This window comes from Hyaloscypha bicolor (assembly GCF_002865645.1).
Source record: "Hyaloscypha bicolor E unplaced genomic scaffold K444scaffold_60, whole genome shotgun sequence".
Lineage (NCBI taxonomy): Eukaryota > Fungi > Ascomycota > Leotiomycetes > Helotiales > Hyaloscyphaceae > Hyaloscypha > Hyaloscypha bicolor.
Window position 1 is genome coordinate 877,542 of NW_020194562.1, and position 27,977 is coordinate 905,518.

The 27,977-nt window shown below is 47.8% G+C and overlaps 11 protein-coding genes across 11 annotated transcripts; 6 read left to right on the forward strand and 5 right to left on the reverse strand.

The window, feature by feature from the left end:
* K444DRAFT_612629 (uncharacterized protein) lies at window positions 1-948 on the forward strand. The gene is made up of 3 exons (XM_024880176.1): window positions 1-436; window positions 484-763; window positions 817-948. Exons 1-2 carry the CDS (start codon window positions 55-57, stop codon window positions 567-569), a joined length of 468 nt encoding a protein of 155 aa, XP_024737384.1. The 5' UTR covers window positions 1-54; the 3' UTR covers window positions 570-763; window positions 817-948.
* On the forward strand, window positions 531-1,700 carry K444DRAFT_612632 (DNA topoisomerase IV, alpha subunit). The gene is made up of 4 exons (XM_024880177.1): window positions 531-903; window positions 953-1,033; window positions 1,080-1,151; window positions 1,203-1,700. The coding sequence occupies exons 1-4, from the start codon at window positions 802-804 to the stop codon at window positions 1,635-1,637; spliced, it is 690 nt and encodes a 229-aa protein (XP_024737385.1). The 5' UTR covers window positions 531-801; the 3' UTR covers window positions 1,638-1,700.
* Window positions 1,701-1,896: 196 nt separating this feature from the next.
* Window positions 1,897-2,397, reverse strand: K444DRAFT_528555 (S-adenosyl-L-methionine-dependent methyltransferase; the record flags this gene model as incomplete). Its single annotated transcript, XM_024874736.1, is given in 3 exon segments — window positions 1,897-1,993; window positions 2,011-2,173; window positions 2,241-2,397. Coding segments are annotated over 3 exon segments (417 nt in total), but the record flags the coding sequence as incomplete, so codon positions are not given.
* Window positions 2,398-3,538: 1,141 nt separating this feature from the next.
* Window positions 3,539-6,051, reverse strand: K444DRAFT_643045 (uncharacterized protein; the record flags this gene model as incomplete). The annotated part of the gene is made up of 12 exons (XM_024884814.1): window positions 3,539-3,710; window positions 3,745-4,170; window positions 4,758-4,835; window positions 4,897-5,006; window positions 5,077-5,200; window positions 5,269-5,327; window position 5,407; window positions 5,524-5,617; window positions 5,669-5,696; window positions 5,736-5,768; window positions 5,814-5,879; window positions 5,959-6,051. 12 exons carry the CDS (start codon window positions 6,049-6,051, stop codon window positions 3,539-3,541), a joined length of 1,284 nt encoding a protein of 427 aa, XP_024737387.1.
* A 1,432-nt stretch (window positions 6,052-7,483) lies between these two features.
* Window positions 7,484-9,038, forward strand: K444DRAFT_663261 (uncharacterized protein). The gene is made up of 4 exons (XM_024886810.1): window positions 7,484-7,509; window positions 7,569-7,975; window positions 8,024-8,243; window positions 8,290-9,038. Exons 2-4 carry the CDS (start codon window positions 7,573-7,575, stop codon window positions 8,576-8,578), a joined length of 912 nt encoding a protein of 303 aa, XP_024737388.1. The 5' UTR covers window positions 7,484-7,509; window positions 7,569-7,572; the 3' UTR covers window positions 8,579-9,038.
* A 260-nt stretch (window positions 9,039-9,298) lies between these two features.
* K444DRAFT_652664 (ubiquitin-conjugating enzyme) lies at window positions 9,299-10,374 on the reverse strand. The gene is made up of 2 exons (XM_024885818.1): window positions 10,055-10,374; window positions 9,299-9,941 (listed from the first exon to the last, which is right to left on the reverse strand). The coding sequence occupies exons 1-2, from the start codon at window positions 10,299-10,301 to the stop codon at window positions 9,688-9,690; spliced, it is 501 nt and encodes a 166-aa protein (XP_024737389.1). The 5' UTR covers window positions 10,302-10,374; the 3' UTR covers window positions 9,299-9,687.
* Window positions 10,375-10,599: 225 nt separating this feature from the next.
* K444DRAFT_528256 (uracil-DNA glycosylase-like protein) lies at window positions 10,600-11,574 on the forward strand (the record flags this gene model as incomplete). Its single annotated transcript, XM_024874706.1, has 2 exons — window positions 10,600-10,861; window positions 10,949-11,574. 2 exons carry the CDS (start codon window positions 10,600-10,602, stop codon window positions 11,572-11,574), a joined length of 888 nt encoding a protein of 295 aa, XP_024737390.1.
* A 6,343-nt stretch (window positions 11,575-17,917) lies between these two features.
* Window positions 17,918-21,924, forward strand: K444DRAFT_394156 (uncharacterized protein). The gene is made up of 2 exons (XM_024872468.1): window positions 17,918-18,313; window positions 18,378-21,924. The coding sequence occupies exons 1-2, from the start codon at window positions 18,032-18,034 to the stop codon at window positions 21,744-21,746; spliced, it is 3,651 nt and encodes a 1,216-aa protein (XP_024737391.1). The 5' UTR covers window positions 17,918-18,031; the 3' UTR covers window positions 21,747-21,924.
* Window positions 21,925-22,102: 178 nt separating this feature from the next.
* On the reverse strand, window positions 22,103-23,001 carry K444DRAFT_528208 (NDK-domain-containing protein; the record flags this gene model as incomplete). The annotated part of the gene is made up of 7 exons (XM_024874702.1): window positions 22,103-22,299; window positions 22,349-22,414; window positions 22,462-22,506; window positions 22,557-22,615; window positions 22,664-22,707; window positions 22,763-22,793; window positions 22,862-23,001. The coding sequence occupies 7 exons, from the start codon at window positions 22,999-23,001 to the stop codon at window positions 22,103-22,105; spliced, it is 582 nt and encodes a 193-aa protein (XP_024737392.1).
* A 302-nt stretch (window positions 23,002-23,303) lies between these two features.
* Window positions 23,304-26,249, forward strand: K444DRAFT_528449 (glycoside hydrolase family 31 protein; the record flags this gene model as incomplete). The annotated part of the gene is made up of 2 exons (XM_024874724.1): window positions 23,304-23,388; window positions 23,437-26,249. 2 exons carry the CDS (start codon window positions 23,304-23,306, stop codon window positions 26,247-26,249), a joined length of 2,898 nt encoding a protein of 965 aa, XP_024737393.1.
* On the reverse strand, window positions 26,234-27,855 carry K444DRAFT_394204 (putative ion channel). Its single transcript, XM_024872469.1, has 5 exons — window positions 27,548-27,855; window positions 27,345-27,404; window positions 26,974-27,180; window positions 26,734-26,884; window positions 26,234-26,614 (listed from the first exon to the last, which is right to left on the reverse strand). Exons 1-5 carry the CDS (start codon window positions 27,670-27,672, stop codon window positions 26,534-26,536), a joined length of 624 nt encoding a protein of 207 aa, XP_024737394.1. The 5' UTR covers window positions 27,673-27,855; the 3' UTR covers window positions 26,234-26,533.
* Window positions 27,856-27,977: the final 122 nt, after the last annotated feature.

Sequence of the window (27,977 nt, forward strand, 5' to 3'; positions counted from 1 at the left end):
CACAAACACTCAAGGGTGAACCCTCGAAACTGGAAGCTTCAGGGAGCTCGCTCAATGGACTTTGATCTGCTGTCTGGGTTCATCAATGGCCATGACATTGGCGCAACACAATTGCTCTCCCACTTACAAGACAGTGGAAGGCTCACCCCTGAACAGATTGCCGAGAACCCCGGATTGGAGAGAGGAAATGTTGGTGCTGGGACCCCAGATCCTCACCAAAGGGGTGCAGTGATCACCAAGATTGAAGACATCTTCGAGTCCATTACAGACTGCATCCTCGATGATGGAAAGGAGCTCGTGATACCGCTAAAAAGCAGAGCCAAAAAGAAGAACGCTGCTAACAAAGACGACTCGACACAAGTCAACAGAAGTTCGAACAGCGAGACGAGAAACATCACCTTCCCTAGCAAGTCTCCACAAGAAGCATGGAAGTTCAGTGAGTGGAGGATGTCTAATATTTTACAGTGACTGACGAACATGCAGCTGCACTTCTTCGGATTCTGGAACTCTCCCACGAAGCTCTGGTCGCGGGAAATGTTACAACGAAAAGGTTGAGCTCCACTTCTTGAGTTGTTGCGTCTTACGGCCTCGCTTGTTAAGCTCGTTATCATCATTACACCTTCTCTCACTCATCCCGTGCTGACAGTGTGATAGAGATATGTATTACCGAGATCCTGAGCTCTTCATGAGGCAAGCTGTGGTGGACAGATACGTTGATGATGTTGCTTACACGTTTGGAGTGGGCCGAGATGCGCTGAACGTGGTATTTAAATACTCGATCTGATCAAGTGCTCCGGTTTGATGTTTTTGCCACAGGTAGCAGCTGCAAAAGGCTTGGTTGCTGGATCCTTTTCAGTCAAGAGAAAGGATAACTCTATGGTTGAATACTCCATCGAGCACGAAGTTGGTATTATCTGCCGGAAGGCATCGGTTACTGGCTGATTGAAGGTAGGGCATCTTGATACCAGGGGTCAAAGATATTGTTAACATTCAAGTCTCCGATGCTCGATGGATTCTGGTAATCGAGAAAGAGGTGCTATTAAAACGTTCTCCATCTTTACCTATCTGACTCTTAGCAGGCAACATTTCGCACGCTGGCGACAAATCAATACTGGAGAGACTCACTTGGTGGAAAAGGGGTCTTGGTCACAGTACTTATATCTGTTCCTCCTGCGTGGAACTTGGATCTGACTTCCCTCCAGGCGAAAGGCTATCCTGACATTCAAACCCGCCAATTCCTCCACTTTTTCTCCCAACAGCACCCCACCATCCCCATATTTGCACTGGTAGATTTCGATCCCGACGGCATCGGTATTATGTCAACCTACAAGCACGGCTCCATGAGCCTCGCTCACGAGACTAACCTTACTGTACCATGGGTTTGTTGGCTCGGTGTCCGCAGCTGCGATTTCCTGAACACCGAGAACGAGATCCAAGGTCTGTTGAATCTCACTGCTCGGGACCGGAAGATTGCTTTGAAAATGCTCGCGAAGAGTGTGGCCGAGGATAGGGATGATGAGTGGAAGAGAGAATTGCAAGTTATGTTGATAATGAATGTCAAAGCTGAGATTCAGATCTTGGGAAATGGCGACGCGCTTGCACAATGGCTAGACAAGAAGTTGCTTGAAGCTGTATGATCAGAGACAGGAGTTTGGTTGAGTTACTACTGCTTATCAATAGTATATATACTTGCTCTACCGCTTCATATTTTCTCTATGACTCGTTTCATTCGGGGTTTCCTTGCCTTACGTCTATGATGATGTCAGTTTGATATCACGCCCAGCCTCTGAAAACACATTGTACTCAACCCTCCCCATTGCACAAACACGCAAAATTCTTCCTATTCCTTCACTTCTTAAACGCAAAGATAACACAACCATTATCTTCCGAATACCTCTACAAAGCATTAACTCTGTAACCCGCATCATCAAGCAGTTTCCTCCACTGAGCCTCGCGTCTCTCAACCCCCTTAAACATCGCCAACATTGTCAAGCTGACTCAGTAGCAGACAACACGCTCGGCGCACCAGATACCTTTTCATCTGAAATAGCCTTGTCATCAATCAAGGGAACAGAGTCTGCACTTGTAGCCGGGAGCCGAGCCTTCAAGATTCGGATAGCGACTTCACCGTTGTAGGAATGCAGGATCTGGCACATATTATACCTACGCGCGCCTTCGACACATCAGCTATTCCTCCCAGTCTCATTCTCTTGAGAGGGGAAAGTGGTATCAGTAAGTACCTTTGATCTGCCGTACAGTAAGGTAATCATTCCCCATCTTCTCAATCCTCTCCCCCACACTCGCATGCTCAACGACCTTCGGTAAGTCCTGCAAGGCCATCCGACCCTCCAAATCCAGAAACTTCTCGACAATCGCCATACACTCATGCCCCCCCCCCAAAAAAGGTCGGCAAGTAATGTCGTTTCTCTCGTCGAAGGACTAGGTCCTGAGAATACTTCCAAAATCAGGATCTGAGCAAACCAAAATGGCGTTTGAGAAGCAATATTCCCCACCACTCGATGAAACGCAGCTTTCTCAACCGGATGCGCTGCCATAATCTGGATGAAGTTAGTGTCAAGCAGCTTCGACGGGGATCTTGGAAATCCCGTGCTCTTGGCCAACATGTGCTAGGACGTTGGGGAGTGGCTGCAAAGGAAGTTTGTCAGGGGATGGAGGGGCAAGTACAGAGAACATTATGCGTTGCATTGTCTCGTGACGTCCATCCAAGGCGAGATGGATAGTTGTTTTGTGTTCTGCGAAGATGTTGGAGTTGGAAGTTAAGGCTGGAAGCTGGATTATGAGTAATGCAGGATCCGGGGACATGTCTAGCGAGCTCGCCTTGCAAAGGTTTTCTAAGTAACTTAACGGGAGATATTCCTATTCTTTGTGCATGGCAATGGTGGATGGTTATATAATCAGAATTCATCTTGGGATCTTGTTTGCGATTGATGGAAACAAAAGCAGGAAAGCAAACCTTTCTCCACTAACATATTCATAAGAGAGGTCTAGACTTCCCTCACAGGAGGAGCTTATCGGATCATGGATTCAGACTCCGTTGTTTGACCACAGATATCAAGGTCTTGATTTGCAAGCACCTGTTACATGGACCTGCACTACGTTGACATCGGATGAACCATCTCGTTTTTGGAGCCTCAATTGTTCTTCTGTGCTAAGTTTTCAGCTCTTATTTTCATGAAGTAAATAAGTCCCACTTTCGCTCTTCCCCCAAGTAAAATTTTCGAGCCTACTTCGCTATCTCTTCCTTGTTTTCCCCTTCTGTGGTCAATTTATTCGCCACGTGCATCTCAACCAACTCCTTCTCACTGCCTCCTAGGCTCCTAGTGCCCTCGCCCGTATCCTCGTCCACAAACTCGGATGGACGTTACGCCTCCGAAGTTGGCCTTGAGCTGCGCGAATGAACCACTGCGAGCGAGAATCAGTAAGCTAGCCAACTTGATTTCCAGCCCAAGGAATATCTCCATTGTTGGAACGGATGAAAATATAAAAGGATAGAATTAAAACTCACCGGCGGATTACTTCAACCAATCATATACGTCCAATATTCCCCCTTATCCGCATCCGGGGGTCCCATTTCCCTCCCAAACACCAAGCCGCTCACCTTCCGCGTAACATAAATGCCCCCATTCAACACCATATACGTAAACAACCCTGCAATCAAGCCATACGCCACACTGTAACAAAACGACACGCTAACAGTCACCAATATAAAGTCAATTCACAGACGTGACTTGGCGCATCATCATACAGCCCACAAGAATCAAGGTACACCCCGTAGCCCACGGCGGTATGGATGCGAAGATCGGGACAAAGAAGGAGATCAGGAAACAGAGACCGGTCATGATGGCTGTGAGACCTGTTCGTCCGCCCTCCGTGATCCCAGCCCCGGACTCGATGAATGCGGTTACGGGCGAACATCCAAAGAGGGACCCGATGGAGATCGACATCACGTCGACGCAATAAGCTAACGTAGAGCGAGGGAAGTCATTCGATGCCGGATCGACGACGCCCGAGAAACGCGCCATGGAGTAGAGGGTTGCGGTTGCGTCGACGATGTCGACGTAGAGGAAAGTGAAGAGCGCGAGAACGAAGTGTGCTCCTGACGCGGCGACGTTCCAGTCTTGGGCTGCGAGCGTGGAGTTGATGGGGTGGCTTTGACGATGAGACGGAAATGGATGTCAGAGAATACATCTCTAGGAAGTATGGACTGTACAGAGAAGCTGGCGAGACGAATCAAGATAATATTGTCCGACGTATCCACGACGGCCTAGACCCTACACTCGCAGCAGCAGTCCCCCTTCGAGGAACAAATAATACAATGAAAGACTTCCAAGTCAACGTATACGCAGCAGAACACCAAGCCAGACAATAATATAAACAGCTTCAAACACGCCTTGATACTATCGAGAAGCAAAACCAAGATATAAAGGAATTGGTATCGGGAAAGCAACCACAAATCCAGTACGCTATTCCAGCCAACGACTTCCAGCGAAACGCACGTTACCGAAACAAGCAGAGCAGTTTCAATAACTTTAACGACGACCGCTTTAGCAAGTTCAACCGCAACAAGTTGGAGGAACCCCCGAAGGCATCGTTTAAGGAAGTGACGGAGGTAGTGGAGACGATCCCATCCGCACGACGCCTGACGGGAACCAAGCAGACAGACATCACCCCACAGAACCGTGCCGGAACAGCTGATACCTCTTCAGCGAGTCCCTATCAACGCCAATATAACGGACGGGAAAACATGGCGGAAGAAGGAGAACATCTCATCGCCATCGGGGGTGTTGGGGAAGTAGGTGAAAATGGTGTTTCGGCTGGGATGAGATGTTAGGAATGCGGTGACGAGAGGAGAACATGAGGTGGACGGAGACTCACGCCCAGGACATGATTGAGACTACTATGATGCCGATTATGATAGCTGATTTGATTCTGTAGGCCATGGGATATGCAGTCAAGAGCCCGCCACAAATGACACCGATCCAAAGCTAAAGTCCCATGCGTTAGCATCATGCACTTCCAAGCTCTGTCCGCTCTTAAGGGAAGGGCCAAACACACCGTTGGGTTCTTCACCTTATGGCTATCACAGGCCCCAGTCTCAGGATTCAAATACCGAAGTGGACAACCTGCAATATTGGTTGGTGTAACAGGACTCCCGAAAATCAGCCCAATGCCCGCATAACTCATGCGCCAGGAGGCTATTATTTAATACTAAAGCTAGATATTATACTAGATCCTTATTCTAGAAACATGCCAATGCCCACTCCGCTTGCGACCGTTATACTCGCTGGGATGACTTTGACGAGCCACTGACACATGCCGATCAGAGAGGAAGATGAAGATGAAACCCTCGACGAAAACGGCTATGAGCGCGAGACGGCAGCTTACGCTCGCGGTGCCATGGTAGCCGACAACTTGTTAGGTAAAGTAGGCGCTGAGACCCATGCCTGGACTGGAGGTGCTTAGTGAGATGTGGCAATGCGGAGGGTGGATAAGAGAGCTTACGCAAGAGCTACGGGGAGATTAGTGAGGAACCCAAAAGCAATAGTACTGATACCCGTAATTGTAGCAGTGGCAGTGGTGGGATCTCTCTTGATACCTGGAGTCATTAGTCTATCTCCTGTACTTTCAGGAATAAACCAAGACCGACCGATCAAGCACGTATTGTATGCAGATCTCTCTCACAAGTTGGATTGGCAGGGTTGGTACATATATACGCATTTGCCTCCGCTTTGTGTCAGGATAGATGCCTTTCGGTTAGCTTCGAAGTTAAGCTTGAGGATGGAAAAACAAACATTGACAGCAATGATATAGGCCATGGTGAAGAACGCCGTTACACCAGCTCTGATTTTGGTCAAGAGCTAGACCCATTGCGCTCTTTCTCCTACAAACGTTGAGTATCCAATCGACAACATCGCACGCAGCGATGACCGAACTTACGTGGCCCGATCCTTGAAGGCGGAAGACTCTCCCAAACGTCGACCTCGATATGCGGGCATTGATCGCCGTGGCAGCATTTCTAATGGTAGACATGGTAGCTCGATGAACAAAGCCTGGAAGCTTAGAGTATGGAAAGAAAAGGAGAATAGAGAAGTGCGAAATATGACCAATAATTCGACATGAATTGATGAAATGGAAAAGTTCCAAGCATCCACCTGGGGTCCTGGCGCTATAGAAATAGCTCAGAACAATTATTGAAGTGGCTTTCCCATAATAAATGCCATGTGACAACGCGAAGGAGGAGCGAGGAAACTCGCAGCAGTAATTGTTGTTATGATATAAAGTACTTTTCCATCCAACGAGTGGAGGCATGGGAAGGAACGAGAGCCACTAAAGCATATTGAGAAGTCTGATTCTGTGATAGTGACAATAGACGGAGCATGTCTTCAAGCCCAGGTGGGCACATGGTATGATATCGGACCGGGGGTAGAAGATTCTCACTGATCCTCGTGGGGCTTCCTGGGATTCCGCACAGACATATGCATCTTATCACAACTGAGATTCGCATTGCGGGAAGCGGGCAGTGGAATCACTAATCGCGAGTGGACTCGAGAATCTCGAGGTGGGTGGGTTGTCTTAGCTTTGATGTTTCGAAGTTGTGGCTTCCCGCAGTCTCAAAAACGCCATGGAAAAATCGTGCGATGTTCGCACAGCGCTTTGACAGTCCCCTTCGACTTGGAACTCAACATGACTCGGGGGAGATTTGGGCGTGCCACATCGGATGACATTGTGACCAGAGGTGTGTGTGGCGCACTGGGCTTCGAGGGATGGCTAGATGTGAGGCAAGATCGTTCCCCGCATGTTGTGACCCCTCGAAGAAGCCGTGATACAATCGATCATTCTGACGGTCGGCGGAACAGCTCACTTTTGAATGACTTATGCTCAAGTGTTTCGAGTCCGGAGGAAATCTGCGTGCTCCCAAAGGCAAACTTCTGGCGGAATTCTCCCACTCGCTAAGGTTACCATGTTTCTTCAGCAGCTGCAAGCCACAATAGGGGTTCAGGGGTAAAGTTCCGATGTGTTTGACACGGATAGCTCGCCTATTCCTGCGGTTCCCCGGAATCGAACCAACCGCCCCCCAAAGCAAATCTTCCCGCGATCTCTGTCCCCGGTTCCCCGAGATGGTGATGTGATGTTGAAGCCCCAAATGGTGAGCTATCGAACGCCAAGGCCAGGTGGATGGGGGTATCACCCGCCACAGCCTGTAATACGTCGAGAATACCATGTTGAGGTTGACCAGCCGATGGGCTGTGGTCTCGGCATACGGAGGGTACCGTCTCTCATGTGCTAAAAGACAGGATGGGTGGCGAGCGGGTATTTCCATGGCGTCGGGCTGAGCATGTGGGTGAAAAGTTCTCAGGGGATAGCAGCGCATTTGTCTTCGAGCCTCGTGTGCCCGTGGAGATTATATCAAGTCACACGACAACCTCTGTATGAACATTCGTCTGATCCCCATGTGGAATGTCTCCCAGATGCTCTTGACCATTTTTTGTCAGTTAAGAGCTCCATTTGCTTTATTGATAGTCTTGGTGCTGATCTTGCGTATCCAGCATCATGTTCGAGGTTTCCTGGGCCGACCCAGAAAGAGAGACGGTGGCAGAGCGGAAGAGTAGAAAGCAACAAAGGTCTACATGCGCCTCAAGGAATGGACCAACAGTACCTCCATCTCGGAGTTCAACCTCGGGAGAAATGAGGCCCCCAGTGATGAATGTCTTCGGGCCAAGTCGGAAGGAGCAATCTTTGGCCAAAAGAAAACAGACAAACTCATCATCAACACTACGCATCGATGGCCCCAAGGCACTTAGAAAACAACCAAGCTTTACAGCAAGCTCGGTTTCATCGTTCCATGAGAATCCAAGAATATCGACGACAATAATAAGAACTCCCGACAACGAGTTCTTCTCAGACTCATACCCCTCCGATTATGATCCATGCAGACTGTCGAATCAATCAGAAGGTAGATGTCCTTGAATGGTCTCAACGCACCGTTAATGACGAAAAGCAGTGTCGGACTCTGGGACGAATTCAACCTGGAGCTTAAATGCAGAATCGATCTGCAGCTCGGGAAAGATAGTTCAACAATTGAGCCCAACCTCGTTTGTGACGCAGAGCACGGAGATCACAGTGTCCCCAAGAGAATCAATCAAAGACGCAGAACAAGTCGCGACAATGGTTCATATCTCAGCTAGTGGAATAATTCACACGCATGATTCGGCGGGTAGAAGGTGAGAACTGGCCCAAGGATGTGAATGGGGATACTAATGAAACCAGACCTTCTCAAGCCACCGTATTGGATTTTCTGAGTGACAATGATGACGAGATAGAGGCGGAAGAGGAGTCAAGTTCGATGACAGAGAAGGCGGTTGAAACTCAGGCGATGATAAGTCCAGTCTGGCAGCCTATTCCATGGGAGCCACCCGAGGCATGGGAGTGTTCCAGAGAGAACAAGGAAGAGTCCACATCCTCCAAGCCTAAAGGTCTTGGTCTGCCCTTTCGACCAGCTGGACCGAGACGTAGGTCCGACAGGGGAACACCAATTGAGAAATCTTTCGATGAATAGAAGGAATACAAATTGCAGGGGCTAGAAGGATTCAATTATGTTGGGTGGCCGTGTTGTGTTAGGAGTCTAGAAACCTATGTTTTCAAGGGCACACTGCCTCGAGAATGGTGGGGCTACGTCGTTTTGGAAACTGTCAAGCAAGGGTAGAATGCTTCAAGTAGCGCAGCCTCCATACTTATGGCACAGTAGGGAAGCCACGGATAGTTAATAGTGAGGAAGACACTGGAGGTTAGTAGACTAACTGAGGGGGGGTCTATTCTCGCTTGCAATGGTTTTACAGAAGTGTTGGTGGGATGGAAATACGAAATACCTTTTACTTTGCATTCATTCCTCTTTGGTTGATGGCGGAAGAAGTGTATTTAAACTTTGCCACTGAAACTTGGAAACGACGGCTGCTTGATGGGAAGTATGGCAAGACGGATTCAGCAAAAAAAGAAAAGAAAAGAAAAGAAAAGTAAACAATGCATTTCAAGTTATTTGGTAATCCATACGCAGTGGCTTTTCCAACACAATAATACCTTTCCACAATGCAAGACAACTCCATCCGAGATCCATTCCCAAACTTGTAGGATATTGAGGCGATGAGAGTAAAACTTTGATATTGAAGATTCACTCTTCACTTCAACCATAATCTCAAGCTGCTCAACAAAACCTCGAAAATCAAGATTCACTCTCAAGCTGTGATAGACCACAAGAACGTATATACGCCGGTTGACAAGTCACTCGACTAAGAGAAATGCATTTGTAGATCATTTTCGGACTGGCATGATTTAACCAGTTTGCGTTCCCCACGTTTGCAATACTTGCTTGTGCGCACTCCTAGCCTCCGCTTGGAAGCAAGAGAAAGAGAGAATGGGTTCCATAACCATTCATCGCAATGCTTTTTTTAATATATTTTTGAGGACATGTGACCGTGAGCTATAGTTCCCGGAGCATCCATCTAGTCAAGCAGACCAGGGGACCGTGAAATTTCCAGACGCCGAAGCACTCCAGCAACGCCTCCATACGCCGTATCAACTCTTCACTCCTATGAAATATCCGCCTTAGACCTCCCTTCCATTCCGTAATTATCCCAAGCATCCTGGCCCGTCCCCGAAGACTTCTCTCATTCAAAGCCCCAGCATCCTTCTACACCCTTCCCGAACCCTTCGCTCATATTCAGGCCTCTGCTCCCTCCACATCTTCGCCGCCTCCACATTCGCGGGACTCTCGTCATTCGGCTCCGCCAACATGCTCATCACTGAAATGAGAATCTTCTCCACACTCTGAATCGGGGACCACCGTTCGGAAGCGTGCTCGTAGTGATTTGGATCATCTCCTGGTGGATGCAGAATCGAAATACAGACTAGACCGCTGGGGTATACTACCCAAACAACATCCATTAGCCGATTGCTCATACCCTTTCATTAAAACAAAGCGCATTTATGTAGAAGGGGAGAGCAAGGAGGGGGGGAAGAAGAGCACGCGACAACCTACCATTCGGATGCCACACCTCGCCCAGGAACCTCATACTCGGCGGTGCCAGCGGATAATCCTTCGGGAATTTCAGCTCTGCAGGAAAGACACCGCCTTCAAACGGTGTTCCCTCTGGTCCTTGGATCAAAGCCTCCCAGTACAGCAGATCGTCTTCGGAGACGGGGCCGGCGGTGATGCCTTCTGGTGGGTTGTTGGTGAGGGCTTTGTATTCCTGGAGGAGGCGCCGTTGGGCGGTTGTTGATGCCATGGTGAAGACCGTCTTCTGTAAGAGGTGGAGGTTGTAAGAGGAAGTGTTGTGGAGGAGGCGGTGGGGGTGAAAGTCAAGGTGGCATGAAGTGCTGAGAAGGACCCCTGCTCGGTTCCTTGCAAGTGCCCCGCTATTTGGTCATTGATACGAAGCTCCTCGGGAATCACACCTTCTGAACAATCTCAACTTCAAGTTTCACATTCTCCCTATTTTCTCAATTGAATACTGGCTATTCAATCCTCTTTCTTCTTCTTCCTCCACTACCCTTTGATATTTCGAATTCGAATTAGAAACCACGATGTCCACCGAAAAGTTAAAAATTGGCTACGTGCCAGAGCACTTCTCCACGCCCCTCTACTTCGCAGAAAAGCACTTCGGGCTCGACGCCGAGCTGCTCCCTTTCCCGTCCGGCACGGGACATATGATTACCTCTCTGCGAACAGGGGAGATAGATGTCGGGGTAGGGTTGACGGAGGGTTGGGTTGCGGGATTGGGGAAAGATGGGGTGGAAGAGGATGGGGGGTATAGGATTGTAGGGACTTATGTTGAGACGCCTTTATGTACATCCCCTTTGCTTTCCTACTTATACCTGCTTCTTCCCCTTCTTCTTCCTCTGAGAAGTAATTGGAGCTGACAAGTTATGGCAGGCTGGGCAATTTCAACCGGCGCAAAACGAAAAATAAACAGCATCCAAGACCTCAAGAACAGCAAAATCGGCGTCTCGAGAATAGGCAGCGGGTCATATGTAATGGGCTTCGTGCTCGCCGATCAACAAGGCTGGCTCTCTCCCTCATCCTCCGAACCACCATTCGAAGTCATCCCCTTGCAAACCTTCGACAAGCTCCGCTCCGCCGTCAACGCTTCTTCTGCAGACTTCTTCATGTGGGAGCACTTCACCTCCAAAAAGTACTATGACAATGGAGAGATAAAGAAGATAGGAGAGATCTACACGCCGTGGTCGAGTTGGAAGATTGTAGCGCGGACCGGGATAGGAGAGGGGGACCAGAGACTGGAAGAGATGTTCGAGAAGATTGATAGAGGGGTCAGGTATTTTGAGGGGAATAAGGAGGAGAGTGTGAGGTATATTAGTGGGAAGTTGGATTATACTGCGGGTGATGCAAGGGAATGGTTGAAGACCGTGAGGTTTGCAAAGAGTACGAAGGGTGTTGATGTCAAGGTTATTGAGAAGACGGTGGATGTGCTAAGGAAGGCGGGCGTTCTTGGTGAGGGGGGAATGAAGGCTGAGGATATGATTGGCAGCTTACGGAAGTAGGCTCCTTGTTACTCTTTTGTGAAGATGTACAGTACAAAGTTAGAGTAGAATTGGTAGAGAAATGGGGCATTGGATTGGCGTTTGGTCTCATAGATGGGACGAAGGTCACTCGAGGAAGACTTCAGTATCATCCCAAGCGATGATATTCCAACGAAAATCACCAATTAAACCCATTTTCACTCAATTGACTCCCAAAACTCATCCTGAATACGATCACATAATCCGGTGTGTTTCATTATCCCGCTGCTTCTCAATTGGTCTTCTTTCGTCGAACAATGAATTGCTGACCCGAGATCTGCGCGGCGTAAATTTAATGAAGCTTTAGTCGTGTCATCATCTCTTCCCTTCTGCCACACATCCTCTCAAGTCCCAATTCCTCCGCAGACCGATTCTATGTGATGTCCCTCCGGCAGCTTCTGAGGAAGCCCCTCCCCTCCTCATCCTTCTTCCATCCCCACCCACCACCATCCTTCCAACCCCACCTCCTCCGAGCTCCCCCACGACGCCTCACCTCCACCTCTTCCTCCGAATCTCGCACCCGCTCCAGAATCGATCGCGTCCTGAACCGCCTCCCCAAATTCCTACGACCATACACAGACGGCTTACGCAATGCGCCTGTATCGCACATCGTCTCGTTCCTGATCCTGCACGAAATCACCGCGATCATACCGTTAGTGGGGTTAGCGGGACTTTTTCACTACACACAATGGCTTCCGGCTGGCTTCGTCGAGGGTAAATGGGTTACCGAGGGCATGGAGAGGTTTGGGAGGTATTTTGGGCGGAAGGGGTGGTTTGGCTTTTCTAGGGAAGGTGTCAGTCCTGCCCCGAGCTCTGATTCTGAAGCCGGACGGGTTGGGGATACAATTGGGGATGGGGATATTATTGGGGAAGCAGAGGACGGAGCGGGAAGGAAAACACGAGAGGGGTTAGTGGAAGAGACGGAGAAGAGGTGGCATGTTGGTGAGGCCGGGGGCAGGATATTAGTTGAGGTTGCTACTGCGTATGCTATCACCAAGGTTTTGCTGCCTGCGAGGATATTGGTGAGTGTTTGGGGGACGCCGTGGTTTGCTAGGGTTGTTTTGGGGCCTGTGAAGGGTGTTTTTGGGAGGAAGGGGCCTTGATACGAAGCATAAAGTACATAGAATGACAAATAGACCAAGAACAGAAGCAATGCCACAATGCCATGAAATCAAGCTTTTGTCATGTCATATATAACTACCAGTTTATCCTCCAGTAATGCCCAATATTGATAGTATAGGCTATTTGCCAGGGGGGAACATCTATGGCTTCTCATAGATCCGATCGTGCTGAGCGGACTTACATGTTTGGACCTCACCTTCGAACCAGAGAGCGATCTCCTTCTTGGCGTTCTCAACACTATCGGAACTGTGGTAGACATTACGACCGACGTCGATGGCATAGTGGCGGGCACGACCGTCCCGGCGGCGTCAGCCGCCCGGGATGGTCCCCTTACCACCTCTATCTTCCCCACACTTCTTCACTTCATTATGGGGGGCAAGCCCCCCAAACCCCCCAGGCCTCGCTGCGCTCGAAAATACAGTACGAAGGCGACGGGCGAAAAAAACCGGCCACCTGCCAAATCGCGAGAAATACCAAAATCGCTACCTGTAGAAAATCACACTAAGGTTCAATACAACATCTAAACTCTCTACTTTTTAATTTGTGTAATAGAAAAGAAGGAGATCTATCTTTTACAACAATTTTGCTGGAATTAAATTCAAATTACAATTACGACAAATTTTTTATCGCAAGGCTAAGATTGCGCAAATTCTCGCTTAAGGGATTTGGACGGTTTTTTTCGCCCGTCGCCTTCGTAACCGAGATCCAAGGTCAATGCACACCCACACTGAATGTACACCCTCCCAAAAATTATCCCACCATCTTCAAAATTCGATAAAATGGTCAGCGAATAAGATATTGAGAAAGCGATTAATATGCTAAATATGCAATTAATACTTAATTATAGCCAGGTGCTAGGGATTTTGGTATTAAGCATACTATCCTTATATAAAGGTATAAAGGGATATATATCTCTAGATAAAAAGTAACTTCTTTATATTATAAACTTCTTACTAATATATAAGAAGAGGCTTTTATTAATCAAATTAATAAACTTATAATATATAGGCTTCCTCTAACCTTATAGAGGAGATTATTAGAGGTAATATAAATAAGAACTAGATAGCTAGTTTTATCTAATACTATTTTATATATCTTAAGAGCTTTTATTTATAAAATATTAATAATCTATAAATAAAATCGGAATATAGGCCCTATATTTAGTTCTTTTTTAATTTAGTAGTATTTAATTTTAATATTTAATTTATTTCTTATTTACTTTAGAAATAAAATAGCTAATATTTCTCTTTTCTTTTATTTAATTAATTAAAGCAATTAAGAATTATAATATTATAGCAAAAAATATATATAATTAGAATTATATATATAGTAAAGTATATAATAGTAGAAAAATTATAATAGTAAAATAAAATAGCTTATAAGAATTTATTAGCTTATTTGCCTCTATTTATATAAATAGTATAAAGATTCTATTAGCTCTTATTTATAAAAGAGTTTCTAGAGACCTTTAGAATAGCTAATTAGATAATTTAAAAAAGAAAAAATATATCTAGTTTATATCTAGTATAAATAAATAATTATTTAATATCCTTAATTACTAGGTAATTACAAGGAAATCTCGCTTAGCCTTACTTAGATAGTAACTTCTTGCTAGATAGAATTAATTAAGCTTTATAATATACTTAAGATTTTAATATATTTAGTATTAATATAATATATCTTATTCAGGTTTTTAATTCTACTACTTATATAAAAGCAGGATATAAGAGAAAGCTTTTAATTATAAATAAGTATTCTAGTTATATTAATATAGAGTTTATATAAATATATAATTACTTTAAAATTCTGCTTTTTATTTTATTTTTATATTCGATATATTATCTTTAATCTCTTAGTATAAGCTACTTTTTACTACTTTCTATTTATTATTCTACCGAGATTAATAGGCTTTTAAATACTAGTAAAAGTATTTCTTCTTTAATAAAAAGAATATTTTAGTCTGTTTTTAAGCCTGCTTAGAATAAAAGTATATTTAAATCAAATATTTTATTTATTTGAAAAAAGACAGGTATATAGTTATACTAACTATTAATTATTCTTTTAGCTATTGCCTTATTAAGACTATAAACTTCTCCTAAAGCTTTTCCTAATATAATTATAACTTCTTATACTATAAAATATATATGGCAATTCTTAAAAATCTATATAAAGAACTTATTTAAAGCGGCCTTTTGCAAGCTTATTAAAGTAAATAAATCAAATATAGTAAAGGCTTCTATTATAGAGTATTATATAGAGGGCTTAAAAGAAGCTTTATAGCTTGAAAAGAAAAAGAGATATTAAGAGAAAAAGCTTAATTTAATAAGAAAGCCTGCAGAAAAGGCCCAGTTCTTTGGAATAGCTAAAGTACTAGCTATAATAGTATTTGAGAAGACGAAGGCTATAAAGGCAAAATAAGATAAATTAGATAAGTAAAAGGTAAAGGAGGATATAAAGATTACTAAAGTAATAAAAGATACCTTGGAAAAGCAGGAGAAGGAAGTAGAGAAGGCAAGAAAGGCGAAGCAAAAAGAGATTAATAATAAAGTAAAGAGAGAGAAGTATAAAATGGAGGTTTTAGAGAGAGTAGTTGTAAGAAAGGCAGCTATAGTAGCTAGAAATACTACTAAAAAAGCCAAACCGTCCCGTATAGTAATATTGAGGATAGGGTCTTCGATTTTATCGAATTTAGGGGCTCAGGAAGCGGTTATTATAGAGGAGGACAATTCTAAAGCTATAGGGTGCTAGGTAATCACGAGGGACTCGCTTAGCCTTACTCAGATAGCAACTTCTCGCTAGACAGAATTCATCAAGCTTCACAACACACTCAAGATTCCAGCATGCCCAGCATAGGGGTAGTGCAGACTTCCCGATCAGGAAGCGAGATTATTTTACCCTAACGTCTTAGCAAATAAAAAATCCTGGTTAGCCAACTTAATGCGCCTAGTTCAATTACTCTATATCTTAATTTTAGACCGATTAATAGTGTGGTTATTTAATAATTAATTAAGTCCGAGGTGGGCTGAAAATTTGGGGTGTGCATTCGCTTGGGGTGTGCATTGATTGACCTTGGAAATCGGTTACCTCACTTCTTGGCACCACCACACCAGAAAGGCCCGCCTCCACGGCAGTGGCCCCCGGAGGGCCAGCGGAGCGTCACCAACGCCCCCTTCAATATTATATATATTGTAGAGGCATGCCAGAGAATCCCCGCCATCTGCTTCATCCAGCCCGAGAGACGGGAAAGTGAGGGTGAGATGGGAGAGAAGAAGAGTGCGGTGCCTTCCTCGAGGCAAGCGCGAAGAGTGAAGAAGTCGCGACTTCCTCACATTCACCTTGAGAACAGTAGCCTTGAACAAACAGAACTTGACCAAAGCTCTGATTTGATATTCTTTTTTCGCCAACGCCAACCTCAACCTCAACCTCACAATACATCCTGAAGATGGACAGCGACAACGTGAGTACAACCAAATGCACAAGTGATCAGAATAATAGCTAATCTGAATAGGCACCCCCGCCAAAGCGCCACAAGGCGATGTCGTTTCACCGCAAGGTGCCCCCGGAAGTCCGCAACATGCTCTACAATCACGCAGCGCTGCCAGAGGGCGTTGATCCCGAGGAGCGTACCTTCAAGACCGTGGATGAAGATGGAACCATCGCGCCTTTGGACACTGTCCGAACCTTCTTCCCGGATAAAATCAGCAAAGCTGGCAAGAGCACGCTTTTCGCAAAAGACATTGTTCGGGTGACTGAAATCACTGAGGAGGTCCTCACACTCGTGCTGCCGGAAATTCTCTTCCAGTTCGACACTCCGCATGCTCTTGAGGTATTTGCTGAGACCTTTGCTGCCCATGCCAGCATCTGCGATGTTGTCCCAGAACTGCACATCGAGTTGGATTTCGCAAAAGGTTTGGGCGAGGAGCATCTCGGGAAGCTGGGTGGCTGGGTGGAATGCAAGCTGCCCCACGGACGAGATGTCGGTATGCACGATCATGTTGAACAATGGATGAGCGCGATGCAGCTCCTCCCCGAAGTCGCGAACATCCATCTCCATCTAGTCTTCTCACACATCTGGAGAGACTTTCGCGAGCTCCGCGGCCTCTCCATGAAGTTCGGCCTTGCGAAGCGCACGGTCACGTTCCAATTTCCGACGCCGTCCATTCAATATCCAGAATACAGCTTCTTCGAGGCCCAAACTATGGCGGCAGTGAAAGACTCGGAGTTCTCTGAACAGGCTGGGATCAGTAATGTGAGGAGAGTTGAGCTTGTCAAATTCGGGTGCAGAGGCTTCAACGTCATCCGCAGGTGCTCGATCAAGTATGGCCTATAGTGGGAAATAGATGCACAAGATCCTTTAAAGGATGAATTGAGTGGTGGCGCTATTGCATGGAGCTAGGCAAGGAAGCAGAATTGGGTCCCGCAGCCCCGCCAACCCGCAATTCAGAACATCCCACTTTCAATACCGAAAACTTACGAAAAACAATTGCTGTACCGGCTGCAGAAGGCTCTCTGCCTCTTGAGAACCCCCTTTTATAACATTAAACCGTATAACTTCCTACCTCTTTCTCTCCTTTTATTATATTCTACTATTTCTATCTTAATCTGGGAAGTCTCCCACCGCTAAGATCAACTCAGCTCATAAAGCCCCTCAGTTAAAGAATATGGGCGTATATACCATAGTCCTATCCTCTTCTGGGAGTTTCACAGAATCACAACCAGCAGAAGGAAATGAGAATGGTCCAGGTGTCAGAAAGCGAGTAGCATTCTACAAGATCAAGTAGCTAGACTACCAAGATACGACATGGGAACCAGAAAGCACGTTACGGCAGCAAGTCCTGCAGCTACTTCGTAAGTTTGAATCCGATCGAAGATAGCGCTGAAGAGATTGGTCCGCAAAGACGTTAAACTACGACGACAATACCCAGCGCGGGGAGGTGGCGTCTGCACGTTGACTAACCTCGAAATGCTGGAAGAGTACCATTGCGTTCCTCGTACTACTTAATTACTTATTTTTTGTGTCCGGGAAGCTTTAATGGACGGTGTCGATGTTCATCACGGTCTTCTATTATTGGTCCGCAAAGACGTTAAACTAACCTTTGTCCGCAATGACGTTAAACTACGACGACAATACCCAGCGCGAGGAGGTGGCGTCTGCACGTTGACTAACCTCGAAATGCTGGAAGAGTACCATCGGGTTCCTCGTACTGCTTAATTACTAATTTTTTGTGTCCGGGAAGCTTTAATGGACGGTGTCGATGTTCATCACGGCCTTCTATTATTCTAAGATTCAAGACCGTAATGTTCTTTCCTTAAAGAGATGGTCGGAGGGTTATGTTCGTTCTTGGACGCCCCTTCCTTTTTCGCTACATGTCACGCCTACATCTTTCTCCCCTCTTCCTCAAACTTCTCACACTTCATCTCCAACCTCACACCCACACTCGTTCAACACCTCGGCGAGGTATGCAACTCTCCTATCAATCGCTATCAATCGGCGGCGTCGATTCTTCTCCTTGAATTAGTCAAGTCTTGCACCGGGAGCCACGCCTGCGCGACACCCTCGCGTCACCCTCGAATCACCCTCGAGCACTACCTCAGCAAGGTATGGCGGTCCCCTCTGCTGGCATTACTACCTCGCACTGCTTTGTTTGATTGACATCTCCTAGAATAGACAGCGTCCATTCATCCCTCTTGACGACATGAAGTTTTCCAGGAAGTACAAGCCAATACCAAACCAGCCAAACCAGGCTCCAGCGGACCTCAATCAACCTCGCAGTGCCCGCAACGCGTCAAAGAGAGCAAGCCGTCACGCCGAGAATGAATCAGCTCGGGAGCCAGGCCAGAGACTCATGCAACGGGATGATCTGGACGTTAGAGGCCGGCAAATCTACACTCTTCGCTGGCTATGCAACATGGATTCAATTATGCGAATGTGGTGTGAGTTCTTTCAGACAAAGCTGGATCGCTTCGACGGTCCAAGTTATTTCAAATCGGGAGGACCTCATCCTGACCGACTTCTTCTACACCAATTCCTCTTCTGGGCCGCCGACACATCGGTCGGAAATCTTTACACGTCGAGTCATGCACCATCAGCCATGACTGAGACGTACAGAGCTACCACCGGGACCATCGAACGTTACGTGGTGATTCTAGCCAGCTGCTTTGGTTATTATAACGCGAGCCTTGATTCTGATTTGGTCAAATCAGCAAGACTCTGGATTCGAAACGATCTTTCTCGAGAGCTCGGCCTGAATCGTGAGGTCAAAACGAAGCCAATTGCATATACTGCAGATGTACAACAACTCATTGAGGCCATTTGGAGCTTCAACAGTCTTGCAGTATTCAAAAACATCCGAGCCATGTTCAACACGACTCTCGTGTTGAATTTTCTGGTCGACGGTGCATCAAGGATTGGAGAATTCATCCCAACAGACACTGATTCGAAGAAGAATGGGCGGTATCTGAAATGGGAGGACCTCGATTTCATCATGACCCCATCAGACGACGTGGATGCCATCACAATCCACATTGTTGTGCTTTGCAAATGGCTAAAAAATCACAGCCACGATCCCAAAGCGTTCAAGGGTTTCGTTGTGCGTCTGCTTCCCCCGCATCTGGCCTTCCAGGACTCTTGCCGCTTTCTAGTGGTGTTAGCGCTGCATCATGGCTATTTCCGAGACTTTCGCACTTGGGACGAGCTTCTCAGTTGCAAGCCGAGCCGGAGTGGAAGTCCGATGCTGCTCAAGCCATCATGCCTGCAACTCCCTGTGTTTATGCCTCTCGTGCCTCGGATTTCCAGAATGGACGGCGTCCAGTCTCTCACGGAGGCAGACGACAACGGAGAGATGCTCCCATGGACATACTGTCAACTACAGAGGATTGTTGGAAAGTTGTCGCGCCTTGCCGGATTTTCCCAAAAGACTGGACTTCATCAGTTGCGACACGGTGATGCTTTCCTTCTTGCACAGCATTGCAAGGACCGTGATACCGCGCGTGTTCTGATGGGGCAACAGACCGACTCCGCTGCATTCTCGACGTATCTGTCCAAAATCTCGACCACCGACATTCAAGGGCTGGCTCGTGGTGTGTCATCATACGACCTTACACGATTCTCTGGCCTGAGTCTGGGAAAGTGTAGTGACGCACCTCTCACCCTACCCGCGGAAGAGCTGGCCGCGATCGACTGTCATCCAGAATTTGTGGCGGCTGCGAAGGAATGCGAAGATGCGAGAGATGAGTGCAATCGTCAGTTCGGATCCCTTCAGGAAACCAGACGGGCGGCCCAGGAATCACCAGCTGCAGCCCAGCTGTTTCGCAGATACCATGTCCTCAGCCTCAACAAGAACGGCAAATGGAAGCGTCTGGCTGAGCTGAGATTCCGCGCCTTCCGAGAGGCATCCATTCGCGAGTTGACCGCTGCGAGACCAGTTGGTGAACTTAACGTTGGCGTGAGCGAGCCGGTAGATCATCCAGAACCGACGCTGCCGCTTATGGACGACTACAGGGCTTTGGATGCCGAAGCAGATGATGACACAGGACCCAGTGAGGACTCTGAGCGGTTTCTTCAAGATCGAATTGAGGATGTTGGGTTGCTCACAGCAGAACAGACGGCGTCCATCATAGCTGCCGTGCCTGATGATGCAACGGTGGGAGGAGTCGCGGAAAACGTCGTCCAGGAGGCGCTCAATCAGCAAGTACGCAATCACAACATCTTTCGAATTTCTCTCGATTCAATGGTTGGGACAATTGGGCGGCAATCGACCGGGATGTCATCGTTCTCGTATGACTACATCCACTTGAGGGAAAGATACGAGACTGTGGCCAAAGACGAGGGCGTCACTTCCGGCACGGTCATGGCACTGCTTCTGGAACTTTTGTCGAGCGAACACCACATGAGAGACCTCCCGACTCACTGGCTTTCTCCCGGTGACCAGTCAACATGTATAGTCTGCCGTCAACAGCTGACAATCGACACCGGCTACACTCACGTACGGCAATGCCTTCAACCCCAGGCAAAAGCCCGTGCAGACCAACTGTGGGTCGACTACTGCGCGAGTGTGCCTACAAAATGCACTTGGACATCTACGGTAGCATCGAAAGCCTGTAAGGTCGATCTTACAAATGCAACCCCCGAAGAACGCCAAAAGCATTTTCATAAGCACAATAACTCCACGGGTTATAAGTGCTACTGGGGCGGATGCAAGATCACTTTCTCTTCTCAGGCAGAACTTTGCCAACATGTCTACTCCAAGCACGGGATTCTGCTTTGGACGTCGTCAACTTGCTTGTATTTTTGGTGCCATTACTGCAACGAGTACATCTTCGAAACCAAGTCTTCGCCAGAGAGGCTGGCCCACTTTGCTTCACATTATGATCAAGCAATTCGAGCTGTTCGGGACTACGGCTATGCAGGAGTTTCTATGGGTTCAAATCACGCTGGACGCCGTCCAAACGAGTTCCTCCCACCGCACTGTGTCTTTTGCCTCCATGACGAGCGTCTCGATGCGGAAGACCAGCTGCTAGCACCGACACATGAGATCGCGCCACACATGCATACGCACTTTCGGTACCTCGCTCCCAGTGATATGATTCACTGCCCAGCATCGTCTGCTGGTGGAGCGCGCCATCCATTGTGCAGTTTTGAGCAGAGTATGACTGCAACCGAGGCCTGGAAACACATACAAGAGATACACTATGGTCTCGAATTTGGGCCAAAGTTCGGACCTGGCGCAACAGGGAAAGTCAGAGGCAAGAAGAGGGTGACTGTGCAGGATGATTCAGATTCAGAGACAGAGGAAAGAGTCAAGATTCGAACGAAGGTGTACGATAAGAAGAAGCCACTTTTAGCGCAGGATGGTTCGATGCCGGGCAAAAAAGTAACCAGACGGACGGCGTCGATTGATCAATCTTCAGAGCCCGCACTGCCGCTTCAGGAGAAAAACCCCAACGACCGCTTGGCCGTGGAGCAGATGGGCACTCAACAAAACAAGCAAATCGCCCATGATCTTTCTGTCATTGATCCATTGCTTCGATAAGGAAGTGTCGAAGTGCGCAAGGACATGTGGCATATACGAAAAGGTTACGAATGGGGGGTGTCGGTTATCTGGTATGGGAAGGAATCATTTCTTTGCAGGAATATGGCTGTTTATGCTGTGCTGACTATCATTCCGGCCACGCAAACTGCATCAACTATTGCCTAATGTTTTCATACACCACTCTAGCATCTATCACGATGGCTATTGATCATTAGCAGCGGAGGGCTTATGTATTTTATCAGCAAATTCAATGATTGCATTGAGCAAAAGACTATAGCTAGAGACCGTAATTGAATGTAATCAACATGACATGTCCACCATTCTTGCTATGTTTTCCATGCCTCTCGTTGTATTCTCTACTTCTCGTAGATCCAGTCGTGCAGAGCGGACTTGTATGTCTGGACCTCGCCTTCCTTGAACCAGAGGGCAATCTCCTTCTTGGCATTCTCAACACTATCGGAACCGTGGCAAATATTCCTGCCCGTCTCGATCGCATAGTCGCCTCGAATTGTGCCTGGCGGTGATGCAAGGGGGTTGGTGGCACCGAGGAGGGCTGTTCTCATATCAGACGATTGTAGCATTAGGACGCTAGAGAGACATACCACGGCCAGTCTTGACGGCATCACGACCTTCCCACACCATAGCACAGATTGGCCCGCTGCCCATGTCTAATAACTGTTAGATAGGGACTTTCAGGCGTGAGGATTGAGCTTACACTTGATGAGTCCAGGGAAGAATGGCTTCTCGGAGAGATCCTCGTCTGCTCTCATTAGCAATTGAAATGTCAACATGAGACCATGATATCCTTACAATGCTTCTCAAGGTGATCCTTGCTGGCAGTCATGAGCTTAATAGCAGCGAGCTTGTAGCTATAACCTGTCAGTAAGGGCTCCAGCTTCGAGTCCGACTCAACATACCCACGAGCCTCGAATCTCGAGATAATCGGCCCAATGAGCCCACGCTGCCATCAATCAGTCCACAATCCTCAATCCATTCCCATAATAACCGTAGCATACCTGGACACCATCAGGCTTGATCGCAATGAAGCTAAGCCAAAATGTCAGCTTCACCGCCAAATAGCTCGCTGAACATTCAGCTCCTAGGAATCAACATACGTTTGCTCGTTAGACATGGTGTCGTCGTTGAGTCTGGCTCTCTCGTTTCTTTGACTGGCAGATGCTCGTAGAAATCCTTGAGTTTTGGGGCTCAAGTGCTTGTAGATTTCGGGGTCTTTGGTGGGTTGTTGGTCGGTCATCTAGGGGGAAGCGAAGTACTGGTGTCGAATATTTTTGGAGGGGTTGGTGGGGCGCTGAGACAAGCAGTTTTGACCTGAAAGTCCAGGCACGCACGTGTGTGGCTGCCAAGACCCCTGGCGCTGTTTTGGCCCGGGTTGAGGTCATGGCGAGCAGCGAATGGCGAACGGCTGGCTGAGGACAACTTGAACACTCTATCCCACTTCACCCTCTCCTTGTCGCAGCACAGCAATTGCTGGCCAGTTTCTATGCGCGAATTATACTTGTGAATAGCGGAATTTGCTAGACATTTGCATATTCTGTCATGCGTCGCTCTCTTGCGCTGTCCTCGAGGTGGACAGCGATTCTTGTTGTCATATCTGCATTATGTTGCCTTTTTAGCCCAGCGAGTAAGCAAGCTCCCCCTTCCAGGACCACAACATCTAACACCTATTCAGTCTCTGTAAAGCATGAGAATTTCAAGACCTGCGATCAGTCAGGATTCTGCAAGCGCAATCGAGCGTATGCCGACACCGCAGCGGGAACCAACAACTGGGAAGCCCCTTACCGAATAGCCCCCGAGTCCCTGAGCTGGAAGAATGGACAGTTACAGGGCTCGATTCTTAAGACAGTCAATGCCAATGGCGAGACGGTCCGGCTCCCAATCACCATTTCTTTTCTCGAATCCGGTTCTGCGAGGGTGGTGATTGATGAGGAGAAGCGTCAGAAGGGCGAGATCGAGCTTCGACATGACAGCAAGATCCGCAAGGAGCGGTACAATGAGGCGGAATCGTGGGCCATAGTTGGAGGTCTTGACTTGAGTAAGACTGCTACGGAAGATAGAGGGTCTGCCAAGAGCCATGTCAAATATGGCCCAGATGGAAAGTTCGAAGCGGTCATCACCTACGCTCCTTTCGGAATCGACTTTAAGAGAGACGATGCCACTCAGGTCAGATTCAATGATCGTGGTTTATTGAACTTGGAACATTGGCGACAAAAGATTGATAAGCCCGCCCCAGAAACGAAGGAAGGAGAAGAGCCTTCCCCAACACCAGAGGTTCCAGCCGGGGAAGATGAGAGTACATGGTGGGACGAGACATTTGGTGGCAACACCGACTCCAAGCCAAGAGGTCCGGAAAGTGTTGGTCTTGATATCACGTTCCCAGGATACGAGTATGTTTTCGGCATACCTGAGCATGCTGGATCACTTTCGTTGAAGGCGACCCGAGGTGGAGATGGGAATCACAACGATCCCTATCGACTGTACAATGCTGATGTTTTTGAGTACATCATGGACAGCTCGATGACCCTATACGGATCAATCCCTTTCATGCAAGCCCACAAGAAGGACTCCACCGTCGGAGTATTCTGGTTGAATGCCGCTGAGACCTGGATTGATGTCATCAAGGAGAAAGAGGCACACAATCCATTGAGCCTTGGGATCGGCTCGAAGTTCGAAACAAAGACACACTGGTTCTCTGAGAGTGGACTCATCGATGTTTTTGTGTTCCTTGGACCTACAGCCAAGGACATTACGAAGGTGTATGGAGAGCTTACTGGTTACACTGCGCTCCCACAAGAGTTTGCAATTGCCTATCACCAATGCCGATGGAACTACAACAGTGATGAAGATGTCAAGGATGTCGATCGAAAAATGTCAAAGCACAACATCCCATATGATGTGATCTGGTTGGATATCGAGTACACCGACGACAAGCAATACTTTACCTGGGACCCTCTGAGCTTCACCAATCCCACTGGAATGCTCGAACAACTGGACCAGTCCGAGAGAAAGCTTGTGGCAATCATCGATCCTCACATCAAGAACAAGGATGGTTATCACGTGGTCGAAGAGCTGAAGAAGAAAGATCTTGCTGTACACGACAAGGGGGGTGGCATATATGAAGGATGGTGCTGGCCTGGATCGTCTCACTGGGTTGATTGTTTCAATCCAGCGGCCATCAAATGGTGGATTGGTCTCTTCAAGTACGATTATTTCAAGGGATCCGCTCCTAACCTCTTCATTTGGAACGATATGAACGAGCCCTCCGTCTTCAACGGCCCAGAAACGACCATGCCAAAGGACAACATCCATCACGGTGGCTGGGAGCACCGTGATGTCCACAACATCAACGGAATGACTTTCCACAACGCAACCTACCAAGCTCTGCTTGAGCGCAGGAAAGGAGAGATCCGGCGCCCCTTCGTCCTCACTCGATCCTTTTACTCTGGCTCCCAACGCCTCGGAGCTATGTGGACAGGCGACAACCAAGCAAGCTGGGAGCATCTCGCAGCCGGCTTCCCCATGATCCTCAACAACGGTATAGCAGGCTTCCCCTTCGCCGGTGCAGACGTAGGCGGTTTCTTCGGTAACCCCGAGAAAGATCTCCTCACCCGATGGTACCAAGCTGGCGCCTTCTATCCCTTCTTCCGTGGGCACGCACACATCGACACCCGTCGTCGTGAGCCATATCTCGCAGGCGAACCCTACACAGGCATAATCACACAAGCCCTTCGACTCCGGTACTCTCTCCTCCCAGCCTGGTACACGGCGTTTCACGAAGCGTCCGTAGACGGGACACCCATCATCCGCCCCCATTACTTCCAATACCCATCTGACGAGGCCGGCTTCGCGATCGACGACCAGTTCTTCGTCGGCGGTACCGGTCTCCTCGCAAAGCCCGTTGTTACTGAGAAAGCGGAATCAGTAGACATCTATCTCCCAGACGACGAACAATATTATGACTACTTCACTTTCGAGAAATATTCCGGAAGGGGCAAACACAATATTGTGGCACCGTTGGAGAAAATTCCATTGTTGATGCAAGGCGGCCACATCATCCCGCGCAAAGACCGTCCAAGACGTAGTTCAGGACTCATGAAGTGGGATCCCCACACTCTTGTCCTGGTCCTCGGTAAATCAGGCCAAGCCAAAGGAGAGCTGTATTTCGATGATGGCGAGACTTTCGATTATCAGCAGGGAGCGTACGTTCATCGGGAATTTGAGTTCAGGGATGGGGTTCTGGTTAGTTCGGATATTGGTGTGAATGGGAAGTTGACAGAAAAGTTCTTGAGATGCGTCAAGTCTGTTGGGGTGGAGAAGATCCTGATTGTGGGCGCGCCGAAGAGCTGGGAGGGGAAAAGCAGTGTTAAGATTGGTGGTGGAGAGGCGGGGCTGGAGTTCCATCCTGAGGAGGGAAACAAAGCCGCGTGGGCGGTGGTGAGGGCGCCAAAGGTTGCTATTGGTGAGGATTGGAAGATTGAGTTCTAGCGTGGCTGTGTGTGTTAAAAAAAAATTAGGAAAATAAAAGGGGAGAGACTGGGGTGGGGGATGTAGGAATCAATATATATTGTATCCGTGTTATGTACTCCATCCAAGGTCAATGCATATTCAACTTCATTGCTAGCAACCTCCCCGTGGTATCTTCTCAACGCATCAACGTAACGCAAATAAGCAGCCTCCCATATTAAGTATCAACAGATGTACAAGTTCAACGCAGCGAGATGGAGTCCCTGGAAGGGAGGGAAGTGGAATCGAGGTGACAGTGAGCCGAGTCAGCGCAACAGATCCCCAGATTCAGCAATCTTCTCCTCGCGGCCGTCCTGCCAGCTCGTACAGTTCACGCATCTCTTCGCCTATTCTCCGTCAGTTCTTACATTTTCCTCACGGCCTTCGAGAAGGGGGAGGGGAATAAGAAAGGGGACAGGAGCGAGAAAAGGAAGAGGGCATTGGGGGGATAGGGAAAATGCATTACCTTGACGGAGATGCGTTTGCGGCAGTATTTACACTTCACCATGTGCTTGATGATGGGATCACCGCTTTGGTTGAACATCTCGTACACGACCGCTACGCCGTAGAGCGCAAATCCTACGCCGAGGAAATTTACGATCTTGTTCAAAAATGCTCTTGTTTTTCTGTTAACATAATGAAGCGTGAGGGGCCGGGGGGCGGCGGGGGGAAGTCAAGGAAGTGGAAGGAGAAAGGGGATGCGTACCCGTAAGCCATAACCACCGCTCCATCAGCAGCAGCTTGCTCGAGGGTGTTGTACCCGATTCCATCGGTTTTGTTGAAGTTGGGTCCCCGCCGCAGGATCGCAAATTTGGAGTCCATGTTGCGGTTTATGCCGGGGATTAGGGAGAGCGGCGGGAGAAGTATCTCGGAGACGAAACTGGTTACCACTGTCGTGAAGGCTGCTGCTATTCTGAAGATGATGTGAGTATGGTAGAGGGTGTCGGGGGATTGTGGGGAGGCTTGGGATGAGGAAGTGAAAGATTTTTTTTTGGAAGGCTGGAGAGCTCGAGGGATTGAGATGAAGAACTTGCAAAGTCTTGTGAGAAATTATAATAAATTTTACCCAGAACTCACATCAAACCAACAGCTACTTCTAAGACATTATCTTGAAGTGCGAAGTCCGAGAATCCTGCCCTACGAACTGTCAGCGTTGCTCTTCGTCTTCATGCCTCAATATATACCCCAGATACAACCCTCAAAAAAGACAATAATTTATCTCCCAATCTTTCTCCACAGAAGCCTTCAAACACAGAGTTCACATCCGAGAGAACACTCACCACATCGCTTTCCCCCTATTCACAACCTCCTCCCCCGCATGTGCAAGCATCTCCTGGCTAGCCTCCAAATGTAACAGATGCCTCGGCCTCTCTGGCGTATCCAGACCTGAATTGTCACCCGACATCGTCGCTCCTATGTCCAATCGCTCAGAACTCAAGCAAAAGGCGAAATGTGACAAAGTGAAGGTTGATAGAAAGGATGTCTCAGAAAGTTGGAAGGCTGGGAAGTGAGTCGTGGAGGGGCTGCACGTGATCGCAATTGTGATTCAATTGGCGGGGTAATAAGCTAGAAAAATAAAATGATTTTGAAGCTCTACGGAAAGCCATAAGGATCAGAAGACCAAGCGATTTTCGAATCTGGTTTTTGACCTTCAATGTCTGATTTGTGGCACGTGCGCACCCCACCAAAAATCACAAATACCTGTACACC

Excerpts from the sequence above, each read along its gene's own strand:
- K444DRAFT_394156 (XM_024872468.1), top strand. The coding sequence starts at position 18,032 with ATGGTCGGAGGGTTATGTTCGTTCTTGGACGCCCCTTCCTTTTTCGCT. Across the intron at positions 18,314-18,377 it reads TCGAGCACTACCTCAGCAAG|AATAGACAGCGTCCATTCAT; the intron begins GTATGGCGGTCC and ends GACATCTCCTAG.
- K444DRAFT_663261 (XM_024886810.1), top strand. The coding sequence starts at position 7,573 with ATGTTCGAGGTTTCCTGGGCCGACCCAGAAAGAGAGACGGTGGCAGAG. Across the intron at positions 7,976-8,023 it reads ACTGTCGAATCAATCAGAAG|TGTCGGACTCTGGGACGAAT; the intron begins GTAGATGTCCTT and ends GACGAAAAGCAG. Across the intron at positions 8,244-8,289 it reads CATGATTCGGCGGGTAGAAG|ACCTTCTCAAGCCACCGTAT; the intron begins GTGAGAACTGGC and ends TAATGAAACCAG.
- K444DRAFT_394204 (XM_024872469.1), bottom strand. The coding sequence starts at position 27,672 with ATGTCGGGTGACAATTCAGGTCTGGATACGCCAGAGAGGCCGAGGCAT. Across the intron at positions 27,405-27,547 it reads AATAGGGGGAAAGCGATGTG|GGCAGGATTCTCGGACTTCG; the intron begins GTGAGTGTTCTC and ends GACAGTTCGTAG. Across the intron at positions 26,885-26,973 it reads GCGGTGGTTATGGCTTACGG|AGCATTTTTGAACAAGATCG; the intron begins GTACGCATCCCC and ends CAGAAAAACAAG.
- K444DRAFT_612632 (XM_024880177.1), top strand. The coding sequence starts at position 802 with ATGTTTTTGCCACAGGTAGCAGCTGCAAAAGGCTTGGTTGCTGGATCC. Across the intron at positions 904-952 it reads AATACTCCATCGAGCACGAA|GGCATCTTGATACCAGGGGT; the intron begins GTTGGTATTATC and ends GATTGAAGGTAG. Across the intron at positions 1,034-1,079 it reads TTCTGGTAATCGAGAAAGAG|GCAACATTTCGCACGCTGGC; the intron begins GTGCTATTAAAA and ends GACTCTTAGCAG.
- K444DRAFT_612629 (XM_024880176.1), top strand. The coding sequence starts at position 55 with ATGGACTTTGATCTGCTGTCTGGGTTCATCAATGGCCATGACATTGGC. Across the intron at positions 437-483 it reads ACAAGAAGCATGGAAGTTCA|CTGCACTTCTTCGGATTCTG; the intron begins GTGAGTGGAGGA and ends ACGAACATGCAG.
- K444DRAFT_652664 (XM_024885818.1), bottom strand. The coding sequence starts at position 10,301 with ATGGCATCAACAACCGCCCAACGGCGCCTCCTCCAGGAATACAAAGCC. Across the intron at positions 9,942-10,054 it reads CGAGGTGTGGCATCCGAATG|TATACCCCAGCGGTCTAGTC; the intron begins GTAGGTTGTCGC and ends TTGTTTGGGTAG.